Source organism: Sminthopsis crassicaudata, chromosome 3 (assembly GCF_048593235.1).
Source record: "Sminthopsis crassicaudata isolate SCR6 chromosome 3, ASM4859323v1, whole genome shotgun sequence".
Classification (NCBI taxonomy): domain Eukaryota; kingdom Metazoa; phylum Chordata; class Mammalia; order Dasyuromorphia; family Dasyuridae; genus Sminthopsis; species Sminthopsis crassicaudata.
In genome coordinates, this window is record NC_133619.1 from 188,841,639 (window position 1) to 188,867,383 (window position 25,745).

Consider the following 25,745-nt stretch of genomic DNA (forward strand, 5'->3'; position numbering starts at 1 on the left):
CCTCTGAAGTCTCTCCAAAAAGATCATTCTTAAAGAGAAAAGGACCCACATATGCAAAAATGTTTGTAGGAGCCCTTTCTGTAATGTCAAGGAACTGGAAACTAAGTGGTTGCCCATTTGTTGGAGAGTGGCTGAATATGTTATGGTATATGAATGTTATGGAATATTATTGTTCTACAAGAAATTATTAGAAAGTTGATTTCAGAGAAACAGAGAGACTTACATGAACTGATTGATGCTAAGGGAAATGAGTAGAACCACGAGAACATTGTAGAGAGCAACAATAAGATAATATAATGATCAACTTTGATAGTTGTGGCTCTTTTCAACAATGAAGTGATTTAGGTCAATTTCAATAGACTTATAATGGGAAGAGCTATCTTCATCCAGAAAGAAGACTATGGGGACTAAATGTGGATCACAACATAGTAGTTTCATCTTTTTGTTGTTGTTTGCTTGCTTTTTTCTCTCTCTCTCTCTTTTTTTTTTCTTTTTGATCTGATTTTTTGGAGCAGCATGAAAAATGTATAAATAGGCATGGTTAAGTTGCAGACATTTAACATTTATTGGATTACTTACTTGCTGTTTAGGCAAGTGGGTGGGGAAGGGAAGGAGAAAAATTTGCAACACAAGGTTTTGCAAGTGTGAAAGGTATTTTTCAACATTCTTGAAAGCTATTGTTAAAATAATCCACATTATGGTCAGCATACACAGCAAAAATAATAATTTTTAATAGAACATGTTTAGACATTTTGCCTTTTCTTCTTCCTGTATTATTTTTTATCCCTTTGATAAAACTATGGCAGCTACTTAAATTTAAGTAAAAGTACTTGATTCTGGATTATTTATTAAGTAGTGCTTTGACTTAAGGAAAACTACAGTAAAGTGGGCAAAGTAACATTTTGTCATAAACAATAGGTTCACAAAGAATGTAAAGCATTTGATTAATGAAAATCAAACATGGATATAACCAATTTATCCTGATTTACAAACTTATCTGCAAACAGTTGCTTAATGTTCTTAAAAACACAGCTTGCTTTTTTCAGCATTAACAAACTGTTGTGAGTTATGCCTCTCTTTCACTGCATAAATTCACTTAAAGTGAATATGGAGAAGTTTATGAAATGCAAACATAATTTTGTAGCAACAAGCTGTTAAGCTTAAGGAAAACCTGACTTCAAATCTGGTTGTGAGACACTTAACATGTCCTAGCTATGTGACTCTGGGCAAGTCACTTAACTCCAATTGCCTCAGCAAATATATATATATATATATATATATATATACATATATATGTATGTATGTGTATATATATATACATAATATACATAAATACATACTAAAGAAACAGCTTAGTTGATGTGATAACACTTTTTTAAAATTTACTTAGCCTTTAGTTTAGGGCTCACTCACACATTCTTACTATTTCCAAAGAAGTGAAATTCTAGGAAGTCTGTGATGCATTAAAAAATTGTCAAGAGAGTCAAAGAAATCCTTCTTGTTCAGGCTTGTTCGGCTATAAAAGTAGAATCAACCCTCTAGATATCTAAATAGAAAGGATCACATATCTATCTCTGTGTTCTTGGTAGCTATGGAGTAATAAAAATCTCAGACTGAAACATTTCAACCAAAATTTAGGTATAAATAATTTAAAGCATCTAGCATTTGCTATTGTTACTTTTACTTTCTTTATCATAAGAACAATGCTAGGCCTAAAAAAGTTTGTCAAAATATGGTAAATTAAGAAAAACTTCCAGCAACAATCTGTGGATAGTTTTAAGAATTATATTTGTATTCAAAACCATCCAAATAAGGCTGAAATAATAAAAGTACATCCCTAGTTTCAACCCTCCCCCCAAAATAAATTCACACCCTGTGGCTTGATGTTTTTTTTTTTTGTTGTTTGTTTGTTTTTTATTTTTGGTAAGAGGGCTGGGGGAGACCAAAATGCATGAAATACAAACATATTTTGGATTATTCTTATTAAGCTATGGCATGTAATTTTGATAGAGAAAAATTTAATGTTTTAAATATTTCTATAGCAACATATTAAGGAGTCTTGTTCTTTAAATCACTGAGGACATTAAAAGAGATGTTATTAAAGGTTCCATTTTGTTCTGAAGTTATGACAGCATTGATACAAACTTTACTCTGTAAAGAGAGATAGTAATTTGCATTACACTCTCTTATAATGGTGACTGATTATTTTATTTTCTTACAATTCTCAAGTGAAAGTATACTGAGGGGACAAAATGTGTTATGTAATTATAGTCTTCATGTTTAAAACCATGTATCTTTGTTTATAATGTATGCTACTATACTATGAAGTTTATTGGATATCAAAAAATCAAAAAGTAGAAAAAAATCTGTCAATTCTAAGGTTGCCTAGTATGGAGTGTTCTGAAGCTCATAAAGTAAAAAAAAAAATCTATTTATTCAACAAAGCTTAAGTATGGTTTCTTTCTCATTTGTGCCCAAAAGAAATTCATGGGGTTCTTTCAAGAAAGGTAGTTTATTTATATATAAATATATATATATATATATATATATATATATATATATATATATATATATTTATACACACACACATATATATATACACACACACACATACACACACACATATATATATATACCCACACACATATATATACATATATACACACACACACACACACACACACACACACATATATATATATATATATAAAATTGATCAGGTACATGACATTTATTTTCTTCCCCCGCTTCTCTTATACATATGCAAAATGCTTAAAATAAAAAATAATTCATAAGTATGCTTTGACAAATATTTAACATATTAAATAATAACCCTTAATTCTTATTTTACTTTCCTAGGCAGTTGATAGTTAAAATATTAAAACTGTTAAATACATATATTACTTTCATGTAAAATCTGTACTATTTACATAACTTGCTCAAAATCCCCATCTTCTGGGGAGCCATGCTGAGTCTTAGTCTTTTTTAGTCCTTTCACTTAGTGAAATGAAAAAGTTGAATTTTAAAGTGTTTTCCAGTTCTAAATCTATGTGTAGCAGAAGGATTGATACTCCATGCTTGAAGCCAGGAACTCCTCATACTTTGGGACAAGTTTGCTAAGAACTGTCGCAACACCAATTACACTGTCATTTTGTCAGTTGTGCTCAGGAAAAGCAGAGAGCATGAGAGAGAGAGGGAGACACAGACAGACAGACAGAGCACAACTAGAGCCCTTTAATACACTATAGGCTAATATAGGTAGAGACATGTTTTTTTTGTTGTTGTTGTTTTTGTTTTGTTTTGTTTTGTTTTTTTGTTTTTTTGTTTTTTTGTTTTTTGCCATGTTTAGACTGCAGACCAGGGACAGAAAGATGTTAGGGAAAGAATCACTCTTAGCTTCCATTTCAGGAATTTAGAGGAACAGACTCTAAAGAGGGCAAAAGTTAATAACAGCAGAGATTTCTTGTGAAAGATTACTGAATAGGTGATTCCTCCTGGTTCAGTGGCCTGTCATCTTTGACAAAACTCTGACTCCATCACAGGAACTATGGAACCAGCTAGAAGCCTCATTATATATTCATGCCCATTAGCTTGAGGATAGCGTACATATATAGCCAGATATGTCCAGAGTGCATTCACAGAAAGTACCACAGGCAAAATGTTTCACTAAAAGTAGCTAGAATAAAAGTTTATCTTCTTATATTTCATGGGATGGCCCACACAGTCCTCTCCTAATACATGTTGCATGGATATCCAACCTCCCTGCTACAAATGTATTTAGACCTGGAAAAGATCTTAAAATTCAATAATTTCTTTTTACCATTGAGAAAATTGAGGCATAAAAATTGTTTAAATGTCTTCCTAAGGTCACAAAGGTATACTGGATTTCCATTTAATGCTATTTTCTATACTTTTCAGGTTGATCGTCAGCCCCAATTTATACAAGGCTATCGAGTCTTGTATCGCCAGATATCAGGGCTCCCATCTCCATCAACATGGCAAAACTTAGATGTTAAAGTGCCTACAGAACGCAGTGCTGTTCTAGTTAATCTGAAAAAAGGAGTGACTTATGAAATTAAAGTTCGACCATATTTTAATGAGTTTCAAGGAATGGATAGTGATTCCAAGTCAGCCCGCACTACTGAAGAAGGTCAGTATTGAAATGTACTATAAAATCTTACTAAGATTATAATAAAGTCAATTTTAGATTGTTTTGTTTTTCTTAATTTCCTTTTAATCATCTATACTCAGGGCTAGGCTATTATTGTTATTGTTTTTGTATTTTTCTGAGGCAATTGGGGTTAAGTAACTTGCCCAGGGTTACACAGCTAGGCAGTGTTAAGTGTCTGAGGTCATATTTGAACTCATGTCCTCCTGACTCCACGGCTGGGGCTCTATCCATGCACCACCTAGCTGCCCCTACAAGCTATTATTGTTAAAAGTAAAAAAATAGTAATCTAAAAAAGTTTTTTTTTTTTAAATTTGCCTTTCTTCCATTTGCTTTTTTTTCCCCTTAAGAGCATCCTGCTCCTCATTCCTTTTTTGTTTTTAGTTTTTTTTCTTTATTTTAATCTTTTTTCTTTTTACAAAAAAATATATGCATAGATAATTTTCCAGCATTGACAATTGCAACACTGCAGGTTAATCAATACATGTTAAATATGTTAAAGTATAAGTTAAAGAGAATATATGTATACATGTCCAAAACAATTATTTTGCTGTACACAAAAAACAGGACTTTGAAATGGTGTACAATTGGCCTGTGAAGGAAGTCAAAAATGTAAGCAGACAAAAATATAGGGATTGGGAATTCTATGTAGTGATTCATAGTCATCTTTTGAGTTCTTTTGCTGCGTGTAGCTGGTTCAGTTCATTACTACTCTATTGGAACTGATTTGGCTCATCTCATTGTTGGAGAGGGCCTTGTCCATCAGAATTGATCATCATATAGTATTGTTATTGAAGTATATAATTGTCTCCTGGTTCTGCTCATTTCACTCAGCATCAGTTCATGTAAGTATCTCCACGCCTTTCTGAAATTATCCTGTTGGTCATTTCTTACAGAACAATAATATTCCATAATATTCATATAACACAATTTATTCAGCCATTCTCCAATTGTTGGGCATCCATCCAGTTTCTAGTTTCTGGCCACTACAAAGAGGGCCACCACAAATATTCTTGCACACACAGGTCCCTTTCCCTTCCTTAAAATCTCTTTGGGATATAAGCCCAGTAGTAACACTGCTGGATCAAAGGGTATGCACAGTTTGATAACTCTTTGAGCAGAGTTCTAAATCGCTCTCCAGAATGGCTGGATGTATTCACAATTCCACCAACAATGTATAAGTGTCCCAATTTTTCTACATCCCCTCCAACATTCTGCATTATCTTTCCCTGCCATTCTAGCCAATCTGAAGGGTCTGTAGTGGTATCTCAGAATTGTCTTAATTTGCATTTCTCTGATTAATAATGACTTGGAGCATCTTTTCATGTGGCTGGAAATAGTTTAAATTTCTTCGTCTGCAAAATGTTTGTTCATATCCTTTGACCATTTATCAATTGGAGAATGGCTTGATTTCTTATAAATTAGAGTCAATTCTCTATATATTTTGGAAATGAGGCCTTTATCAAAACCTTTAAATGTAAAAATGTTTCCCCAGTTTATTGCTTCTCTTCTTATCTTGTCTGCATTAGTTTTGTTTGTTAAAAAAAAAAAAAAAAAACTTTTTAATTTGATATAAACAAATTTTTCTACTTTGTGATCAATAATGATCTCTAGTTCTTCTTTGGTCATAAATTCCTTCCTTTTCCATAGGTCTGAGAGGTAAACTATCTTATGCTCTTCTACTTTATTTGTAATCTCATTCTTTATACCTAGGTCATGAACCCATTTTGACCTGCTGCTCTTCATTTCTTACAACACAGTAGTATTCCATCACATGGAATAACGTGTTCATTCATTCCTTAATTAATAGACATCTCTTAACTTTCCATTTCTTTGCCACCACGAAAAGAGCTGCCATAAATATTTTTGTACACAATTTTATTTTTTCATGTCTTTGGGACACAGACCAAGTAGTGGTATTGCTGAATCAAAGGATATGCATAGTTTGATTGCCTTTGGATCATAGTTCCAAATTGCTCTACAGAATGAGTGGATCAGTTCACAACTCTACCAATAATGCATCAGTTTTCCCATATCCCCATATGTATTTGCCACATTAGCCAATCAGATAACTTTATGTCGGTAGCTTAGAGATGTTTAATTTGCATTTCTCTAATCAATAGTGATTTAGAGCATTTTGAAATGACTATAGATAGCTTTGATTACTTCATCTGAAAACTACTTATTCATATATTTTATTACTTTTCTTTTTTTTAAATATAATTTAATTTTTATTTTATTTTATAATTATAACTTTTTTTTTGACAGTACATATGCATGGGTAATTTTTTACAACATTATCCCTTGCACTTACTTCTATTCAGATTTTTTCCCTTCCTCCCCCAACTCCCTCCCCTAGATGGCAGGCAGTCTTATACATGTTAAATATATTACAGTATATTCTAGATACAATATATGTGTGTAGAACCGAATTTTTTTGTTGCACAGGAAGAATTGGATTCAGAAGGTAAAAATAACAGTTTACACTCATTTCCCAGTGTTCCTTTTCTGGAGGTAGCTGATTCTGTCCATCATTTATCAATTGGAATTGGATTAGCTCTTCTCTATGTTGAAGATATCCACTTCCATCAGCATACATCCTTGTACAGTATCATTGTTGAAGTGTATAATGATCTTCTGGTTCTGCTCGTTTCACTTAGCATCAGTTGATGTAAGTCTCTCCAAGCCTCTCTGTATTTCTCCTGTTGGTCATTTCTTACATATTTTATTATTTTTCAATTGGGGAACAGCTCTTATTTCTACAAATTTGACTCAATTTTCTATATATTTGAGAAATGAAATCTTTATAAGAGAAACTTGATATAATTTTTTCACATTAAAGATTAATATGTATTTTTCTTCATTCTATTTCCCAATTATTTATTCTACTCTTTCTTCTTTCACCATGCCCATTCTCAAAAATGTTTTGCTTCTGACTTTAAACTCCATCAATCTATCCTTTTTTCTGTCAGCACTCCCATCTCTTATCCCTTTCCCTTCCTATTTTCCTGTATAAGTACAGTAGATTTCTACCCACAAATGAAAGTGTATGCTATTCCCTGTTTGAGCCAATTCCAATGAGAGTAAGGTTTAAGTGTTTTCCTTCTTCCCCTCTCCCCCCACTACACACACTTCTCCATTTTCTCCTTCACTGTAAAAATCTCTTTGGGGCTTCTTTTAATACAGATAATTGATCCTATTCTACCTCTCCTTTTAACTTTTCTCAATGAATTCTTTTTTTTTAATCCATTAATTTTATTTTTTAAATAATCATACAATCAGTCACATTCAATTCACAACCATGCTTATGTGTATGTATATATATATACATATATATATGTATATATGCATATATATATATATATATATATATATCTATCTGTATGTATGTATTTTTGTTTCTTCTACTGTCCTTAAAAATGAGAATGCTGTTATGAGTTTGTAAGTGTTATTTTCCCAAATAAGAATATAAACAATTTAACCTTGTTGACCTTATGATTTCTCTTCTCTGTTTACCTTTTTAATACTTTTTCTGAGTCTTACATTTTTATTCTTCTTTTAAAAATGTATTTATAAGTGTTCAAAATTTTCTTTTATAATATTTTGATTTCCATTTTTTCTACTTCCCTTCTTCCTCTCCAAAACAGCAATCAATATATAATACAGGTTACACATTGAGTCTTGTATTTGCAAGTCACATTTTCTATTTTGCTCTGGATTTTTCAACAAGAATGCTTGAAAATCCTTTATTTCATTGAATATCCATTTTTTTCTGTCGGGAGGATTATAATTAGTTTTATGGGCAAGTGATTCTTGGTTGTAATCCTAGCTATTTTGCTCTCTGAAATATCTTATTTCAATCCCTTATCCTTTAACACAGAAACTTTTAGCTCTTGTTCTATCCTGACTGAGCCTCCAAGAAATTTGAATTGTAACTTTTGGCTGCTTATAATATTTTCTCCTTGACTAAAAGCTCTGGTATGTGATTATAATGTTTCTAGGAGTTTTCATTTTGGGATCTCTTTCAGGAGGTGTTCAGCACATATTTTCAATCTTTATTTTACCTCCAGGATCTAAGATATCAGGGTACTTTTCCTTTATACTTTTGTGAAATATTTTAGGTAGGCTTTCAGGTAGCCTAATAATTTTTAAATTATCTCTATTTTCCTGGTCATTTGTTTCCAATGAACTATTTCATATTTTCTTCTAGTTTTTTCATTCTTTGGATTTAGTTTAATTGTTTCTTCATGTCCTAAAAATTATTGGCTCTCACTTTTCCACTTTTAAGGAATTATATTCTTCAATGATCTTTTGTACCTACTTTCCTATTTAGCCAGTTCTATTTATTTTGCTCATTTTAATTTAATTTTTCAATTTGGCCAATTCTGGTTTCCAAAACATTCTTTTCTTTATTGGAAATTTTTTTGCCTCTTTTAACATTTGGCCCTTTGTTAAGGTTTTGTTTTCTTCTCTATGTTTTTGTGCCCACTTTGACAAGGCATTGACTTTTTTTCATGATTTTCTTTTTTTTTATTAATAATTTTTTATTATATATATATATATATACATATATATATATTTATAATATTATCCCTTGTATTATCCCTCTATTCCCTCCCCCCGATGACAGGCAATCCCATACATTTTACATGTGTTACAATATAACCTAGATACAATACATGTGTGGAAATATCATTTTCTTGTTGCACATTAAGCATTAGATTCTGAAGGTACATGTAACATGGGCAGACAGATATTAGTGCTAACAATTTACATTCACTTCCCAGTGTTTCTTCTCTGGGTGTAGCTACCTCTGTCCATCTTTGATCAACTGGAAGTGAGTTGGCTTTTCTTTATGCTGAAGATTTCCACTTCCATCAGAATACATCCTCATACAGTATTGTTGTTGAAGTGTATAGTGATCTTCTAGTTCTGCTCATTTCACTCAGCATCAGTTGATGTAAGTCTCTCCAGGCCTCTCTGTATTCCTCCTGCTGGTCATTTCTTACAGAGCAATAATATTCCATAACCTTCATATACCATAATTTACCCAACCATTCTCCAACTGATGGACATCCATTCATCTTCCAGTTTCTAGCTACAACAAAAAGAGCTGCCACAAACATTTTGGCACATATATGTCTCTTTCCGCTCTTTAGTATTTCTTTGGGATATAAGCCCAGTAGTAGCACTGCTGGGTCAAAGGGTATGCACAGTTTGATAGCTTTTTGGGCATAATTCCCGATTGCTCTCCAGAATGGCTGGATTCTTTCGCAACTCCACCAGCAATGTATTAGTGTCCCAGTTTCCCCACATCCCCTCCAACATTCATCATTATTTGTTCCTGTCATCTTAGCCAATCTGACAGGTGTGTAGTGGTATCTCAGAGTTGTCTTAATTTGCATTTCTCTGATCAGTAGTGATTTAGAACACTCTTTCATGTGAGTGGATATAGTTTCAATTTCTTCATCTGAGAATTGTCTGTTCATATCCTTTGACCATTTATCAATTGGAGAATGGTTCGGTTTCTTATAAATTAGGGTCAGTTCTCTATATATTTTGGAAATGAGACCTTTGTCAGAACCTTTACTTTTAAAAATATTTTCCCAATTTGTTACTTCCCTTCTAATCTTGTTGGCATTAGTATTATTTGTACAGAAACTTTTTAGTTTGATGTAATCAAAATCTTCTATTTTGTGATCAATAATGATCTCTAGTTCTCCTCTGGTCATAAATTCCTTCCTCCTCCACAAGTCTGAGAGATAGACTATCCTCTGTTCCTCTAATCTATTTATTATCTCCCTCTATGCCTAAATCATGGACCAATTTTGATCTTATCTTGGTATATGGTGTTGTGTGGATCCATATCTAATTTCTGCCATATTAATTTCCAGTTTTCCCAACAGTTTTTTCCAAATAATGAATTTTTATCCCTAATGTTGGTATCTTTGGGTTTGTCAAAGATTAGATTGCTATAGATGTACCCTTTTTTGTCCTTTGTATCTAATCTGTTCCACTGATCTACCGGTCTATTTCTTAGCCAATACCAAATGGTTTTGGTGACTGCTGCTATATAATATAGCTTTAGATCAGGTACATTTAGACCACCTTCCTCTGAGTTTTTTTCATTAGTTCCCTTGCAATTCTCGATCTCTTATTCTTCCATATGAATTTTGTTGTTATTTTTTCTATGTCATTGAAATAGTTTCTTGGGAGTCTGATTGGTATAGCACTAAATAAATAGATTAGTTTGGGGAGTATTGTCATCTTTATTATATTCGCTCGGCCTATCCAAGAGCACTGAATGTCTTTCCAATTATTTAAATCTGATTTTATTTTTGTGGCAAGTGTTTTGTAATTTTTCTCATATAATTCCTGACTTTTCTTTGGTAGATGGATTCCCAAATACTTTATACTCTCAACATTTGTTTGGAATGGAATTTCTCTTTGTATCTCTTGCTGTTGCATTTTCTTAGTGATATATAAAAATGCTGAGGATTTATGTGGATTTATTTTGTATCCTGCAACTTTGCTGAAATTCTGAATTTAATAGCTTTTTAGCAGAGTCTTTGGGGTTCTCTAAGTATACCATCATGTCATCTGCAAAAAGTGATAGTTTGATTTCCTCATTTCCTACTCTAATTCCTTGAATCCCTTTCTCGGCTCTTATTGCCGAGGCTAGCGTTTCTAGTACTATATTGAATAGTAATGGTGATAGTGGGAAACCTTGTTTCACTCCTGATCTTACTGGGAAAGGTTGTAGTTTATTTCTATTGCACATTATGCTTACTGACGGTCTTAAATATATGCTCCTGATTATTCTAAGGAATAGTCCATTTATTCCTATACTCTCAAGAGTTTTTAGTAGGAATGGATGTTGGATTTTGTCAAATGCTTTTTCTGCATCTATTGAGATGATCATATGGTTCTTATTAATTTGATTATTAATATGGTCAATTATATTAATAGTTTTCCTAATATTAAACCAGCCCTGCATTCCTGGAATAAATCCTACTTGATCATAGTATATTATCCTGGAGATGATTTTCTGAAGTCTTTTTGCTAATATCTTATTTAAGATTTTAGCATCAATATTCATTAAGGAGATTGGTCTATAATTTTCTTTCTCAGTTTTCGATCTACCTGGTTTAGGTATCAGTACCATGTCTGTGTCATAAAAGGAGTTTGGTAGGACTCCTTCATCCCCTATTTTTTCAAATAATTTATATAACATTGGGGCTAATTGTTCTTTAAATGTTTGGTAGAATTCACATGTGAATCCATCTGGCCCTGGGGATTTTTTCCTGGGGAGTTGATTAATAGCTTGTTCTATTTCTTTTTCTGAAATGGGACTATTTAAGCAATTTATCTCCTCCTCTGTTAATCTAGGGAGCCTATATTTTTGGAGGAAGTCATCCATTTCACTTAAGTTATCAAATTTATTGGCATAAAGTTGGGCAAAGTAACTCCTTATTATTTCTCTAAGTTCCTCTTCATTGGTGGAAAGATCCCCCTTTTCATTTGTAAGACTAACAATTTGATTTTCCTCTTTCTTTTTTTCCGATCAAATTTACCAAAGGTTTATCTATTTTATTGACTTTTTCATAAAACCAACTCTTGGTTTTATTTATTAATTCAATAGTTTTTTAACTTTCAATATCATTGATTTCTCCTTTATTTTTTGTATTTCGTTTAATTTTTGGTTGGGGGTTTATAATTTGGTCTTTTTCTAGCCTTTTAAGTTGTAAGCCCAATTCGTTAATCTTCTCTTTCTCTATTTTCTTCAAATAAGCCTCTAAAGATATAAAATTTCCCCTTATTACTGCTTTAGCTGCATCCCAAAGATTTTGGTATGATGTCTCATCATTATCATTATCTTGGGTGAAATTGTTAATTGTTTCTATAATTTGCTCTTTCACCCAGTCATTCTTTAAGATGAGATTATTCAGTTTCCAATTACTTTTTGGTCTATTTATCCCTAACTTTTTACTGAATGTAGCTTTTATTGCATTGTGGTCTGAGAAGAAGGCATTTATTATTTCTGCCTTCCTACATTTAATTTTGAGATCTTTATGTCCTAATATATGGTCTATTTTTGTATAGGATCCATGAACTGCTGAGAAGAAAGTATATTCCTTTCTATTGCCATTCAGTTTTCTCCAAAGGTCTATCATACCTAGTTTTTCTAATGTTCTATTTATTTTTTAATTTCTTTCTTGTTTGTTTTGTGGTTTGATTTGTCTAAATCTGAGAGTGCAAGGTTGAGATCTCCCACTATTATAGTTTTACTGTTTATTTCTTCTTGCAATTCTCTTAACTTTTCCTTTACAAAGTTAGATGCTATACCACTTGGTGCATATATGTTTAGTATTGATACGGCTTCATTATTTATGCTACCTTTCAGCAGGATATATTTTCCTTCCTTATTTTTTTTAACTAGATCTACTTCTGCTTTTGCTTGATCTGAGATAAGGATAGCTACCCCTGCTTTTTTGGCTTTACCTGAAGCATAATAGGCTCTGTTCCAACCTTTTACCTTTACTCTGTATGTATCTCCCTGCTTTAAGTGTGTTTCCTGCAGACAACATATTGTAGGGTTCTGATTTTTGATCCAATCTGCTATCCGTCTCCATTTGATGGGAGCGTTCATCCCATTCACATTTACAGTTAAAATTACTAATTCTGTATTTCCTGCCATCATATTATCCCCAGATTATGCTTTTTCCCTTGACCCCCCTGATTCCCCTCCCCAATATTTAATTTACAGACCCCCCTTGTGACGCACAACCCTCCCTTTTTTTTTAGTATTCCTCCCCCCTCCCTCCAAGTCCCTTAACTTATTCTCCTTTTCCTTTTTTCTTTTCCTTTCCCCCCTTTTAATGAGGTGAGAGAAAATTCTCTGAAAAACAAATATGTTAATTATTTACTCTTTGAGCCTCTTCTGATGAGAGTAAGATTCACACAATGATTCTCCCCCTCACTAAATTCCCTCAGATATGGTGTATTTTCTATGCCTCTTCCTGGGATGTAGTTTCCCTCTTTTTATCACTCCTTCCCCTTTTTCTGAACCGACCTCCTGCCCTTTACTACACCCCCCTTTTTTTCTTTTATATCAGTAAAATTAAATTATCCTTGAGTACTTTTTATATACCCACAACAGAGTTACAGTTCTCAAGGGTTCTGTGTATCTTTTTCTGTTTCTCTTCAGTCTTGTGGATGTAGATCAAATTTTTTGTTTAAGTCTGGTTTTTTTCTTAGAAACATATAGAATTCCTCTATTTCATTGAATGACCATCTTCTTCCATGGAAAAAGATGCTAAACTTAGCTGGGTAATTCATTCTTGGTTGCAGTCCTTGATCTTTTGCCTTACAGAATATGAGGTTCCAGGCCCTTCTATCTTTTAATTTGGAGGTAGCCAGATCTTGAGTGACCCTTATTGTGGCACCTTGGTATTTAAATTGTTTTTTTTCTAGCTGCTTGCAGGATTTTCTCCTTTGTGTGGTAATTCTGCAGCTTAGCCACAATATTCCATGGTGTTCTTTTTTTAGGGTCTATTTCAGAAGGAGTTCGATGAATTCTTTCGACGCCTATTTTCCCTTCTATTTGTATTATCTCTGGACAGTTCTCTTTAATGATTTCCTGTAAAATAGAATCTAGGCTCTTTTTTTGGTCATAGTTTTCAGGAAGTCCAATGATCCTCAGATAATCTCTCCTAGATCAATTTTCCAGGTCTATAGATTTTCCCAGTAAGTATTTGACGTTGTTCTCCAGCTTCTCATTTTTTTTTTTTGTTTGACTGATTCTTGGGTTCTCAATGAATCATTCATTTCTATTTGTTCCGTCCTCATTTTTAATGAGTTATTTTCTTCATTCACATTTTTAGTTCTTTTTATATATACCCAATTGAGTTTTTAAATGAATTATTTTGCTCTATTGAATTTTTTTCCATTTCTCTAATTTTTTTAGAGAATTATTTTCTTTTTCCAATTCAGAAATCCTATTTTCTTGAGACTTTTTTATCTTTTCCAATTCAGAAATCCTACTTTCCTGTGATTTTTTTTAACCTTTTCTAATTCACAAATTTTGTTTCCCTGCATCTCCTGTGAATTCTTTATTTTTTCCAACTCCAATTTCAAGACGTTGTTATTCTCTATCATAGCTTCCCTTTCCTTTCCCCATTTTTCTTCAAAGTCTCTTAACTTTTTAATAGACTCTTCTACGAGAGAGTTATGTGATGGGGGGCAGGAATTGTTCCCCTTTAGATTGTTATCTGCTGTCTCTCTGCTGTTAACTTCCTCGGGGTTGGATACCCGCTCTTTCTCTGTGTAGAAGGAATCTATAGTTTTTCTGGCTTTTTTGTTCATATTTTAAAAATCTTTTGGGGTCTGTCCCTGGGGTAGGAAATTATTTATTTACTTCTTTACCAGCTTCCTCCCAGACCAGATGGATGCAGCCGCTCTAGCACCTGAGCTAAGATAGAGTTCTGGGAGAGAGTTCCCCACCCCCTCCCTGGAAGTGCCTCAGAGGTGACTAGCACTGCTGTGCCCCGAGGGCGCTGTGTTTTAGTGGCTTCCCTGAGATTGAGATTGAACAGTAAATACGGCACAAAGCCTAGCCTATGAGTCCCGGTGGGGCGTGGATGTCTGCAGCAGGTGATGTGAGAAGCCCCTGCGCTCAAACTGGTAGTGTCTGCCAGAAACCGTGGTCCCTAATGCAAAGGTTCTGCTCCTCTGGGACTTCCGGATCTGAGTTCCACTCCCTCCAGCTAAGCTAGGCAGTGTGTGTTGCCTTGGGCCGTATCCACCCACTTGTCAATCTCTTAACTATTCTCAGATGGGAGCTGAGGCCACACCCCCTGGTGCCAAGATCTGCTGAGTCACCCCCAGGGTCCTGGAAAATCTAATCTATCTGAATTTTTAAAGTATTTTAGCTTTCTCTTCTGAACTGCTATATTATAAGCAGAGAAGAGCTAACAGCCTGTGCCAGATTCCTTTATCTCAGTGGCTTCTCTGATCCCAGAGCCCTTCCCAGCTCGATCAGCGCAGTATGCTAGCACCCAGCCGTCTGTGCTGGCCTCTCTTCTTCCTCCCCTGGGAACTGACCTTTTCTGTTGAAACTCCAGATTCTCTTCAGCTGGTAAGTTGTGCTTCCAGTCCTTGTGGTATCTATCAGTCCAGGGCTATTTCTGAGGCTGATTTATCTAATTGGTTGTGAGGGAGTGAGGACATTCACAGAGTCGTGTGTTTCTTCTCCGCCATCTTGTTTTTTTCATGATTTTCTTATATCATTCTTATTTCACTTTCTCATTTTTCCTTTTTCTCTCTCATTTGATTTTAAAAATCTTTTTTGAGTTTTCCCATGGCCTAAAACTAATTCAAATTTTTCTTTGAGACTGCAGGAATTTTAACTTTTTTATCTTATTCTAAATTTGTTTTTATCTTCCTCATCACCATAATAACTTTCTAGAGTCAAAATCTTATTCTGCTATTTGCTCATTTTCCAGGCTACTTCTTGACTTTTGAATTCACACTTAGTGGGGATATGCTTGCTGCTTGGAGTGGGCACTGTCCTAAGCTTCAGGGTTGGTTGGTTCTGTTTTGTTTTGTTTGTTTTGTTTTGTTTTGTTTTTTTTGTTTTTTTGTTTTTTTTTTGTGGGGGAGGAGGTTGGCAACTCTTTTTGGAGGGAATTCTGAGCATCTGTAAATTTTCAGTTCTTCCTAGTTCTTCCTAGGCTGTATAATCTCCTGGAATGTACAATGGGCTATGACTGACCACAAGTACTCCTTTCCATACTGAAGCTATGCCCAGGGTCCTTGCTTCCCTGCACCTGCAAATTCTGGTGTGCTAGTGCTCCTCCTTGCCTTGGAACTGTGACCCAGGACCCTTTCCCAGGTCCAATTCTGGTCAATATAACAAAGTCCTACCCCTGGTTCCATCAAAGGGGCTCATGTGATCTTCTTCTGACTAGTTGTTTGAACCCTTTACTATATGTGCACTGAAATGCTTATAAACCGCTGCTGCCACCACTGATTCTGAAGCCCTCAAGGTCTGCTTTTTGTTTCCTAGGGTGGGGTCTATGCTATTATAGCTTACAGTAGACTGTGCTCTACTTCCATCCTAACTGCAACAGACCTTTCCTACAATACAAATACCTTTTTGTATTGGGATGGAAAATTGTTTCACTTCATGTTTTTTGGGTTCTGATACTTTGGAATTTGTTTAAGGCCATTCTTTAAGGTGTGTAGAGCTCAGATGAGTCCCTGCTTTTTCTCAACCATCTTGGCTCCACCTCTTCAATTCCTGAGATATATTAATATCTGTATGTTAAAATGTAGGTAAGAATTAACCACTTTCTCTAAGTCATGAAATTCTCCAATACTCCAAATATGCCAGATATATTTACACCCTACCCATAGGAGAATACATTATAGAAAAGATAGGAAAGTTCATCCTTAATATGCTTATCCAACCATCCTCCCTGGTTTTTCCCCCAATATATCATCATTCTTTCAGCAGGAACAAATGCTAACTCAGAATTACATGGAAGCCATCATAATAGGGTTCTTGTTACTGATGTCTGCATCTGACTTTGCCAGAATCATTTCCATCCATACTTCATTTTTCAAAGAATAGTAAGACTTCAAATCTGTCTTTTTACTGAGTCCTGACTCCCAGTTAAAGATCTTCAAAGCTACAGAAATTCTTCTTGGAGCATATTCCCAAACATTCCCTCACTCATAAAACAAACAAACAAACAAACAAACAAAAAAACTCATCAGACACTTACTCAGCCCAAATGTGAGAGGTAAAGGAGACCCAAGAAAAGAATTAAATTAAATTTGAACTCAAATAGATATTTTAAAACAACTTGATGTCAGAAGAGGGAATTAAACTACCTAAATGGAACTACTAAGGGAGTCAAGTAAAGCACTAAATTATTTTTTAGGAAAATTCTACCAAACTTTTAAAGAAAAATTAATGCTTCTATTACAAGATTATTCTCAAAAATTAAGAAATAAAGCATATTATCAAACTCTCTATATAAAAAATATAGTCCCAAGATGGACTACTGGGTGGCAAAGTAGATAGAATCCCACTCCTGGAGGCAGAAGTATAGGACTTCAAACTTGGTCTCAGAGACTTAGTAGCTATGTGTTCTTGGGTAAATAGCCTAACTTTGTTTACCTCCTTATCTGTGAAAGAGCTGAAGAAGGAAATGGCAAACTATGCTCTAATATCATTGCCATAAAAACCCCAAATGGGATCACAGTGTGCTGGACATGATGGAACAACAACAATAACAACAAGCAATCCCCCCCAAAAGAAAACAAATAAACAAACAAAAAAAAAACCTTAGAGGTAAGAATTGAAGGGATGCATTGAAAAATATAATTAGGAAAACAAAGAATAGCAATATTTTTTTAAAAAGAAACAAAGATTGTGTTTTACTTTTAAAGGTCAAATGCTTTTAAAAAGATAACAATAGAGTGTTATCATGTATTCTTTTAAACAGTTTTGTGATTAAAGATGTACTTTGATTATTTCTTGATTATATTTTCCTCTAGGTTATTCTCAATATGTGAGTTGCTCATTCTCAGAAAGATTTTATACGGTTGAAAAATTATGTTTTGTAGTTGGTTATTGTTGTCCTATTGGCTACCCTTTAGACTTAATTCATACTACAATGCTTTTGCTTAATAACAACAATTATTAAAATAGATGATCAATAAAATGTTTGTTGAAGTGAAAATCAGGAGTTAGAAAGAGAATGTGGGCATCATCTTTTCCTTGCTAGTTTATTTATGTAGAGTACTAATTCTTTTTGTAGCATATAAATAGCAAATCATATCACTGCCAAGTGATTTCCTACATTAATGGAAATTTGATTTTATTCAATAGTTTTCTGAGTGAATTTTTTTGAAGTTCCCTTGAACTTAACTTTGAAGTTAAAGATAATTTGTGGTCTGGATTACTATGATTTTTAATGAGTGTTGTCAAATATTTTTTGTTCTTGTAAATTTATTAATTTTTTTTAAAAAACCTTCTTAAATATGACAAATGGGAAAATTTTTGTAAGCCATTTCAAGACGAAATAAGATGATTTGCTGTAAATAGTCATAGCATTTTTACCTTTCCCTAATTAAATAGCTTATATTTACTCAAACAATTTAAATACTTTTTATAAAAAAACTTTAATGAGCTAGAGGCAGACATTTTAGGAACAGTATTATTTTCTTCTGTGATTTGAAGTACATATATAGATATGCATATGCATATGTGTGAATGTGTGTGTATATTGACAGACTTTTTAGAAGGTGATAGTATCCTTTTAGAGAATATTAAGTTTTTTTAATATTTGGAAATAAAAATAATATAAATACTTCACAATAATGATAATGTTTATCAAACTTCAGTAGCCTTTGCAATAAAGGGAGCTTGCTGGGCAGGGCCAAGGTGGGGAAAAGGAAACAGGCCCTTTATGTAAATTTATTTAATATGCAATGCCACATTTGGGGACTATTCCAAAAATCAATTTCTCCTTAGTTTGACTAATAAAGGTAAGCATTTGTCATAATTCAGCATCTATTCATGTGCCACCTCTTTCACCTCTTGAACGTAAAAAAAATAAAATTCAGTGTACATATATCTGGAAAAAATGAGGAGTGATTTAGATTTTTTCTCACCCCTAAAAAGAAATTTGAACATGGTAATCCTTGCCATGAGGCAGGGATAGTGTTCTTTTTTTAAATATATAGCTTTTTTATTTACAAGATATATACATGGGTAATTTTTCAGCATTGACAGTTGCAAAACCTTTTGTTCCAACTTTTCCCCTCTTTCCCCCTACCCCTTCCCAGTGATGACAGGTTGACCAATACACGTTAAATATGTTAAAGTATAAGTTCAATAAAATAGTATATTTGTCCATACAGTTATTTTGCTGTACAAAAAGAATCGGGCTTTGAAATAGTGTACAATTAGCCTGTGAAGGAAATCAGAAATGCAGGTAGACAAAAATAGAGGGATTAGAAATTCTGTGTAGTGGTTCATAGTCATCTCTCAGAGTTCTTTCACTGGGTGTAGTTGGTTCAGTTCATTACTGCTCTATTGGAACTGATTTGGTTCATTTCATTGTTGAAGAGGGCCACGTCCATCAGAATTGATCATCATAGAGTATTATTGTTGAAGTATGTAATGATCTCCTATTCCTGCTCATTTCACTCAGCATCAGTTCATGTAAGTCTCTTCAGGCCTTCCTGACATCAAGGGATAGTGTTCTTTAAAAACAAACTTAGGAGAAATGAGAAACACTTTTTAAAAAATATAATGTTTATGGTAGTATATGTAACAATTAAAGATCTGCTAGAGAAGCTTTTGAATCCATAGGGCTAGATTTCTAAGAAAAAATGATCACAAAGGGAAAAACAGAAAGAAGCATTGTATGACCCTATTACTTCACATGCCAGTAAATATATGGCCATATATGTCATATAATGTACTATCATATGATATATTTCAAATATTTGGGTTCTATTGCCATTCTTGAAAAGAAAGTTTATAAATTCATCAAAGCAATATCCTGACAAGTATAGTAAATGTTTTTATATTAAGAAGAAACTTTTAGGACTTCTGGCCAAGATGGCAGAGAGGATGCACACATCTGTTTAAGCTCCTTGTTTTCTCTCAGAATAATTTATCTCATGACAAGCCTCGGAATTAATGCCTGACTGGAAAAAAACCCACAAATAATTACCAACAGAAGGCTTCCTTGAAATTCACCAGAAAAGGTTTGTTTTTGCTCAGGGGCAGGGATGACCAGATCAGGCACAGGCACAAGCTTGGCAGGCAGCTCATATTGTGCATACTGGAGAGGGGAGGGGTGTGATCTCTGTGATTTCTGTGGAAAGACCTTTACCCACAGTGTGCATTTTCTGTCTTGGCAGCAAGTCAGTAACAACAGAGAAGTTGTAAACACAGAAGGTAAAGACTATAACCTTGAAAAGCTAGCATCTCTCGGGACTTGACCAACCCCACCCAGAGTGTCTCAGCACCTTCTTAGAGCCTCAGAGTGTCAGAGCGCAGTTGCAGTGCAGCCATTGTTGTCCTGCTAATGCTTTGCTGTTGCCCCCTGCAGTCTGTAGAGGAAGCCAGTAACATCATCCAACCCCCCAACCCCCCCCCCAAAAAAAAGCAGACTGCATTTTTCTTGTTAGTTTGTTTTCTCTGATTCTTCTCTGAGAAAATGAGCAAAAAATTAAAAAGGACTCTAAATATTGATAGCTTCCATATAAATAGAGAGCAGACTTTAAACCCTGAGGGGACTAAAAACAGATTATTTCCAGATGAATCCCCAAAGAGAGATATGATCTGTTCCTCAGTACACAAAATTCTCATAAAATTTTTTTTAAAAATGCTCTCACAAGAGAATTAGAAGAAAAATGGGAAAAGGAAAGGGAAGCTTGGCAAGAGAGTCTGGAGAAGTCATCCCACTCATTTAAAGATAGAGTGGATAAAGAAATCAAACACTTGAAAAACAAAATTAGAGAGTTGGAAAAAGAAAATAGCTCTCTAAAAAATAAAAATTGTTAATATGGGGAAAAAATTCCATAGAACAAAACAACTCACTTAAAAACTCAATTGGACAATTAGAAAAAAAGATATTTAAAAAGTGAGTGAAGAAAATACTTCATTGAAAATCAGAATCGAACAAATAGAATGGATTGATTCAAGGAGATACCAAGAATCAGTCAAGCAAAACCAGAAAAATGAAACAATGGGGAAAAATGTCAAATACCTCCTTGGGAAAACAACAGACTTGGAAAATAGATCTAGGAGAGACAATCTGAGAATTATTGGACTCCCTGAAAAAATGATGAAAAGAAGAGCCTGGATACTGTTTTCTAGGAAATTATCAAAGAGAACTGCCCAGATGTTTTAGAAACAGATGGTAAAATAGACATTGAATAATTCATTGATCACCTACTGAAACAGACCTTAAAATCAAAATACCAAGAAATATAGTGGCCACATTCCAGAACCATCAGACGAAGGAAAAAATACACCAAGCTGCTCCTCAAAGATAGAGGCGCCACAATAAGGATTACCCAGGATCTAGCAGCATCCACATGAAAGGATCAAAGGGACTGGAATATGATATTCCAAAAGGCTAAAGAACTTGGTATGCAGGCAAAAATAAATTACCCAGAAAAAATGAGCATCTATTTCTAGGGAAGAAGGTGGGCATTCAAAAAAATAAGTGAATTTCACCTATTCCTGATGAAAAAATCAGATCTAAACAAAAGTTTGATCTCCAAATATAGAACTCAAGAGTTTCCTAAAAATGTAAAAAGAAATCTTGAGAACTATATTTCTGCCATAAAGATATATAAAGAACACATGTATAATTTGCTCTAAAAACTAGAGGTGGAAAGCAAATTATACCAGAAAAAGGGTAAAATGGTGGTAATACATCTCACGGAGAGGCAAAGGTAACCTATTATATCTGAGAGAAAGAATGGAGGGGGATGAACATAGTGTGAATCATATTCTCATTAGAATTGGCTAAAAGAGAAAAATATAGACATATTCAATTTATGGTGAAACTCCTTCCACTTCATTGAAAAGTGGGAGGGGAAAAGTGAAAAGGGAAGGAGTAAGCTAAATGGAAGGGAATATAGAAATTGTGAGGAAAAGGGGTAAAATAGGGTGAGGAACTCTAAGGTGGGGTAGGGATACTAAAAAGGGAGGGCTGTGAGAGGCATGTGGTGCTCACCAGTTTAATACTGGGGAGGGGAGTAAGGGAGAAGGAAAGGCGAAATGCATAAGCAGGGTTAACATGTAGTAATACAGAATTACTAATTTTAACCATAAATGTGAATGGGGTAAACCCCCCATAAAAAGGAAGTAGTAAGCAGACTGGATTAAAAGCCCGAATCCTACAATATATGGTTTACAGAAACACACCTGAAGCAGGGTGATACATACAGAATAAAAGTAATATGTTGGAGCAGAATCTACTATGCTTCAGGCAAACCCAAAAAAGCAGGGGTAGACATCCTCATCTCAGATCAAGTAAAAAGCAAAAATTGATCTAATTAAAAGAGATAAGGAAAGGCACTATATCTTGCTAAAGGTAGCATAAATAATGAAGTAATATCAGTATTAACCATACATGCACAAAGTGGTGTAGCATCGAAATTCTTAAAAGACAAATTAAGAGTGCTCAAAAAGAAATAGATAGCAAAACTATAATAGTGGGCGATCTGAACCTTGTACTCTCAGAATTAGATAAATCAAACCACAAAATAAATAAGAAAAAAATTAAAGAGGTAAATAGAATATTAGAAAAGTTAGAAAGATCTTTGATAGTTAGATAGTTAGATCTTTGGAGAAAACTAAATGGAAACAGAAAGGAGTACACTTTCTTCTCAGCAGTTCATGGAACCGATATAAAAACTGACCACATATTATGACTTAAAAAACCTCAAACTCAAATGCACTAAGGCAGAAATAGTAAATGCATCCTTTTCAGACCACAATGCAATGAAAATTACACTCAATAAAAAGCCAGGAGAAAACAGACCAAAAAAAATTGAAAACTAAATAATCTCATCTTAAAGAATGATTGGGTGAAATAAAAAATCACAGACATAATTAATAACTTCACCCAAGAAAATTACAATAATGAGATATCATACCAAAATGTGTGGGATGCAGCCAAAGCAGTATTAAGGGGAAACTTTATCCCTCTAGAGGCCTACTTGCATAAAATAGAGAAAGAGAGGTCAATGAATTCTGCTTGCAACTAAAAATACTAGAAAAGGAACAAATTAAAAAACCTTAGACAAACACTAAACTTGGTATTCTAAAAATAAAAGGGGAAATTAATAAAATCGAAAGTAAAAAAAAAAATCTATTGAATTAGTTAATGAAACTAGAGTTGATTCTATGAAAAAAAACAACAAAATAGATAAACACTTAGTAAATCAGATTAAAAAAAGGAAAGAGTAAAAGCAAATTGTTAGTCTTAAAAATGAAAAGGGAGAACTTTCCACTAATGAAGAGGAAATTATAGCAATAATTAGGAGTTCCTTTGCCCAACTTTATGCCAAAAAATTTGATGACTTAAATGAAATGGAAGAATACCTTCAAAAATATAGTTTGCCCAGATTAACAGAGGAAGAAGTAAATTGGTTAAACAGTTCCATCATAGGAAAAAGAAATAGAACAAGTTATTCACCAACTCCCTAAGAAAAAATCCCCAAGCCAGATGGATTTACATGTGGATTCTACCAATCATTTAAACAACAATTAACTCCAATGTATAAACTATTTGAAAAAAATAGGGATTAAAGCAGTCCTACCAAATTCCTTTTATGACAAAGGCATGGTAATGATACCTAAGCCAAGTAGGTTGAAAACAGAGAAAGAAAATTATAGATCAATCTCCCTAATGAATATTGATGTTAAATCTTAAATAAAATATTACCATAAAGATTACAGAAATTTATCCCCAGGATAATACACTATGACCAAGTAGGATATATACCAGGAATGCGGGGCTGGTTCAATATTAGGAAAATTATTAGCATAATTGACTAAATAAAAAACCAAATTAACCAAAAAAAATTGTGATCATCTCAATTGATGCAGAAAAAGCATTTGACAACATCCATTCCTAACAAAAACATTTGAGAGTATAGTAATAAATGGACTATTCCTTAAAATAGTCAAGAGCATATATTTAAAACCATCAGTAAGCATCATATGTAATGGGCATAAACTGGAACCTTTCCCAGTAAGATACAGGTTGCCCAGTATCACCATTACTATTCAATATTGTATTAGAAACACTAGCATTGTCAATAAGAGTCGAGAAAGAGATTAAAGGAAGTAGAGTAGTTAATGAGGAAACCAAACTATCACTCTTTGCAGATTATATGATGTTATACTTAGAGAGCCCAGAGATTCTACTAAAAAGCTATTAGAAGTAACTCACAACTTTAGCAAAATCCACATAAATCCTCAGCATTTTTATACATTACCAACACAATCCAACAGCAAGAGATACAAAGAGAAATTCCATGCAAAATAATTGTCGATAGCATAAAATATTTGGGAATCTATCTACCAAAGGAAAGTCAGGAATTATATGAGCAAAATTACAAAACATTTGCCACAAAAATAAAGTCAGATTTAAATAACTGGAAAAACATTAAGTACTCTTGGATAGTCTGAGTGAATATAATAAAGATGACAATACAGCCTAAACTAATCTACTTGTTTAGTGCTATACCAATCAGACTCCCAAGAAACTATTTTAATGACCTAGAAAAAATAACAACAAAATTCATATGAAAAAACAAAAGGTCAAGAATTTCAAGGGAATTAATGAAAAAAAAATCAAATGAAAGTGGCCTAGTTGTACATGTTCTAAAATTATATTACATAGCAGCAGTCACCAAAGCCATTTGGTATTGGCTAAGAAATAGATTAGTTGATCATTGGAATAGGTTAGGTTCACAAGACAGAATAGTTTAATAACGATAACAATCTAGTGTTTGACAAACCCACGGATCCCAACTTTTGGGATAAGAATTCATTATTAGACAAAAACTGCTGGGAAAACTGGAAATTAGTATGGCAGAAATTAGGCATGGACCCACACTTCACACCACATACCAAGATAAGATCAAAATGGGTCCATGATTTAGGCATAAAGAACAAGCTCATAAGTAAGAGGAACATAGGATAGTTTACCTTTCAGACTTGTGGAAGAGGATTCCTGACTAAAGAAGAACTAAAGATCATTGATCACAAATTAGAAAATTTTGGTACATCAAATTAAAAAGTTTTGTACAAACAAACCTAATGCAAACAAGATGAGAAGAGAAGTAACAAATTGGGAAAACATTTTTACAATTAAAGGTTCTGATAAAGGCCTCATTTCCAAAATATATAGAGAACTGACTCTAATTTATAAGAAGTCAAGCCATTCTCCAATTGATAAATGGTCAAAGGATATAAACAGACAATTCTCAGATGATGATATTGAAATTATATCCACTCATATGAAAGAGTGTTCCAAATCACTACTGATCAAAGAAATGCAAATTAAGACAACTCTGAGATAACACTACACACTTGTCAGATTGGCTAAGATAACAGGAAAAAATGATGATGAATGTTGGAGGGGATGTGGGAAAACTGGGATACTGATGCATTGCTGGTGGATCCAAAAAAAAAAATACCAAAGAAGGGAAAGGGACCTGTATGTGCCAAAAATGTTTGTGAAAGTCCTTTTTATAGTGGCTAGAAACTGGAAAGTGAATGGATGCCCATCATTTGGAGAACGGTTGATAAATTGTGGTACATGAATGTTATGGAATATTATTTTTCTCTAAGAAATGACCAGCAGAATGAATACAGAGAGGCTTGGAGAAACTTACATGAACTGATGCTGAGTGAAATGAGTAGAACCAGGAGATCCTTATACCCTTCAACAACAATAATGTATGAGGATGTATTCTTATTGAAGTGGATATCTTTGAAAAAGAGAAGATCAAATTCAATTAA

General features: G+C 33.7%; 1 protein-coding gene across 11 annotated transcripts in view; it reads left to right on the plus strand.

The window, feature by feature from the left end:
- Positions 1-25,745, plus strand: part of ROBO2 (roundabout guidance receptor 2) — a 632,113-nt gene that overhangs the window by 504,794 nt on the left and 101,574 nt on the right. For all 11 annotated transcript variants that reach the window (XM_074299770.1, XM_074299773.1, XM_074299779.1 and 8 more), the window contains one exon: positions 3,919-4,150. In XM_074299770.1, the coding sequence (XP_074155871.1) occupies positions 3,919-4,150 (232 nt within the window). The remainder of the gene's footprint in view (positions 1-3,918; positions 4,151-25,745) is intronic.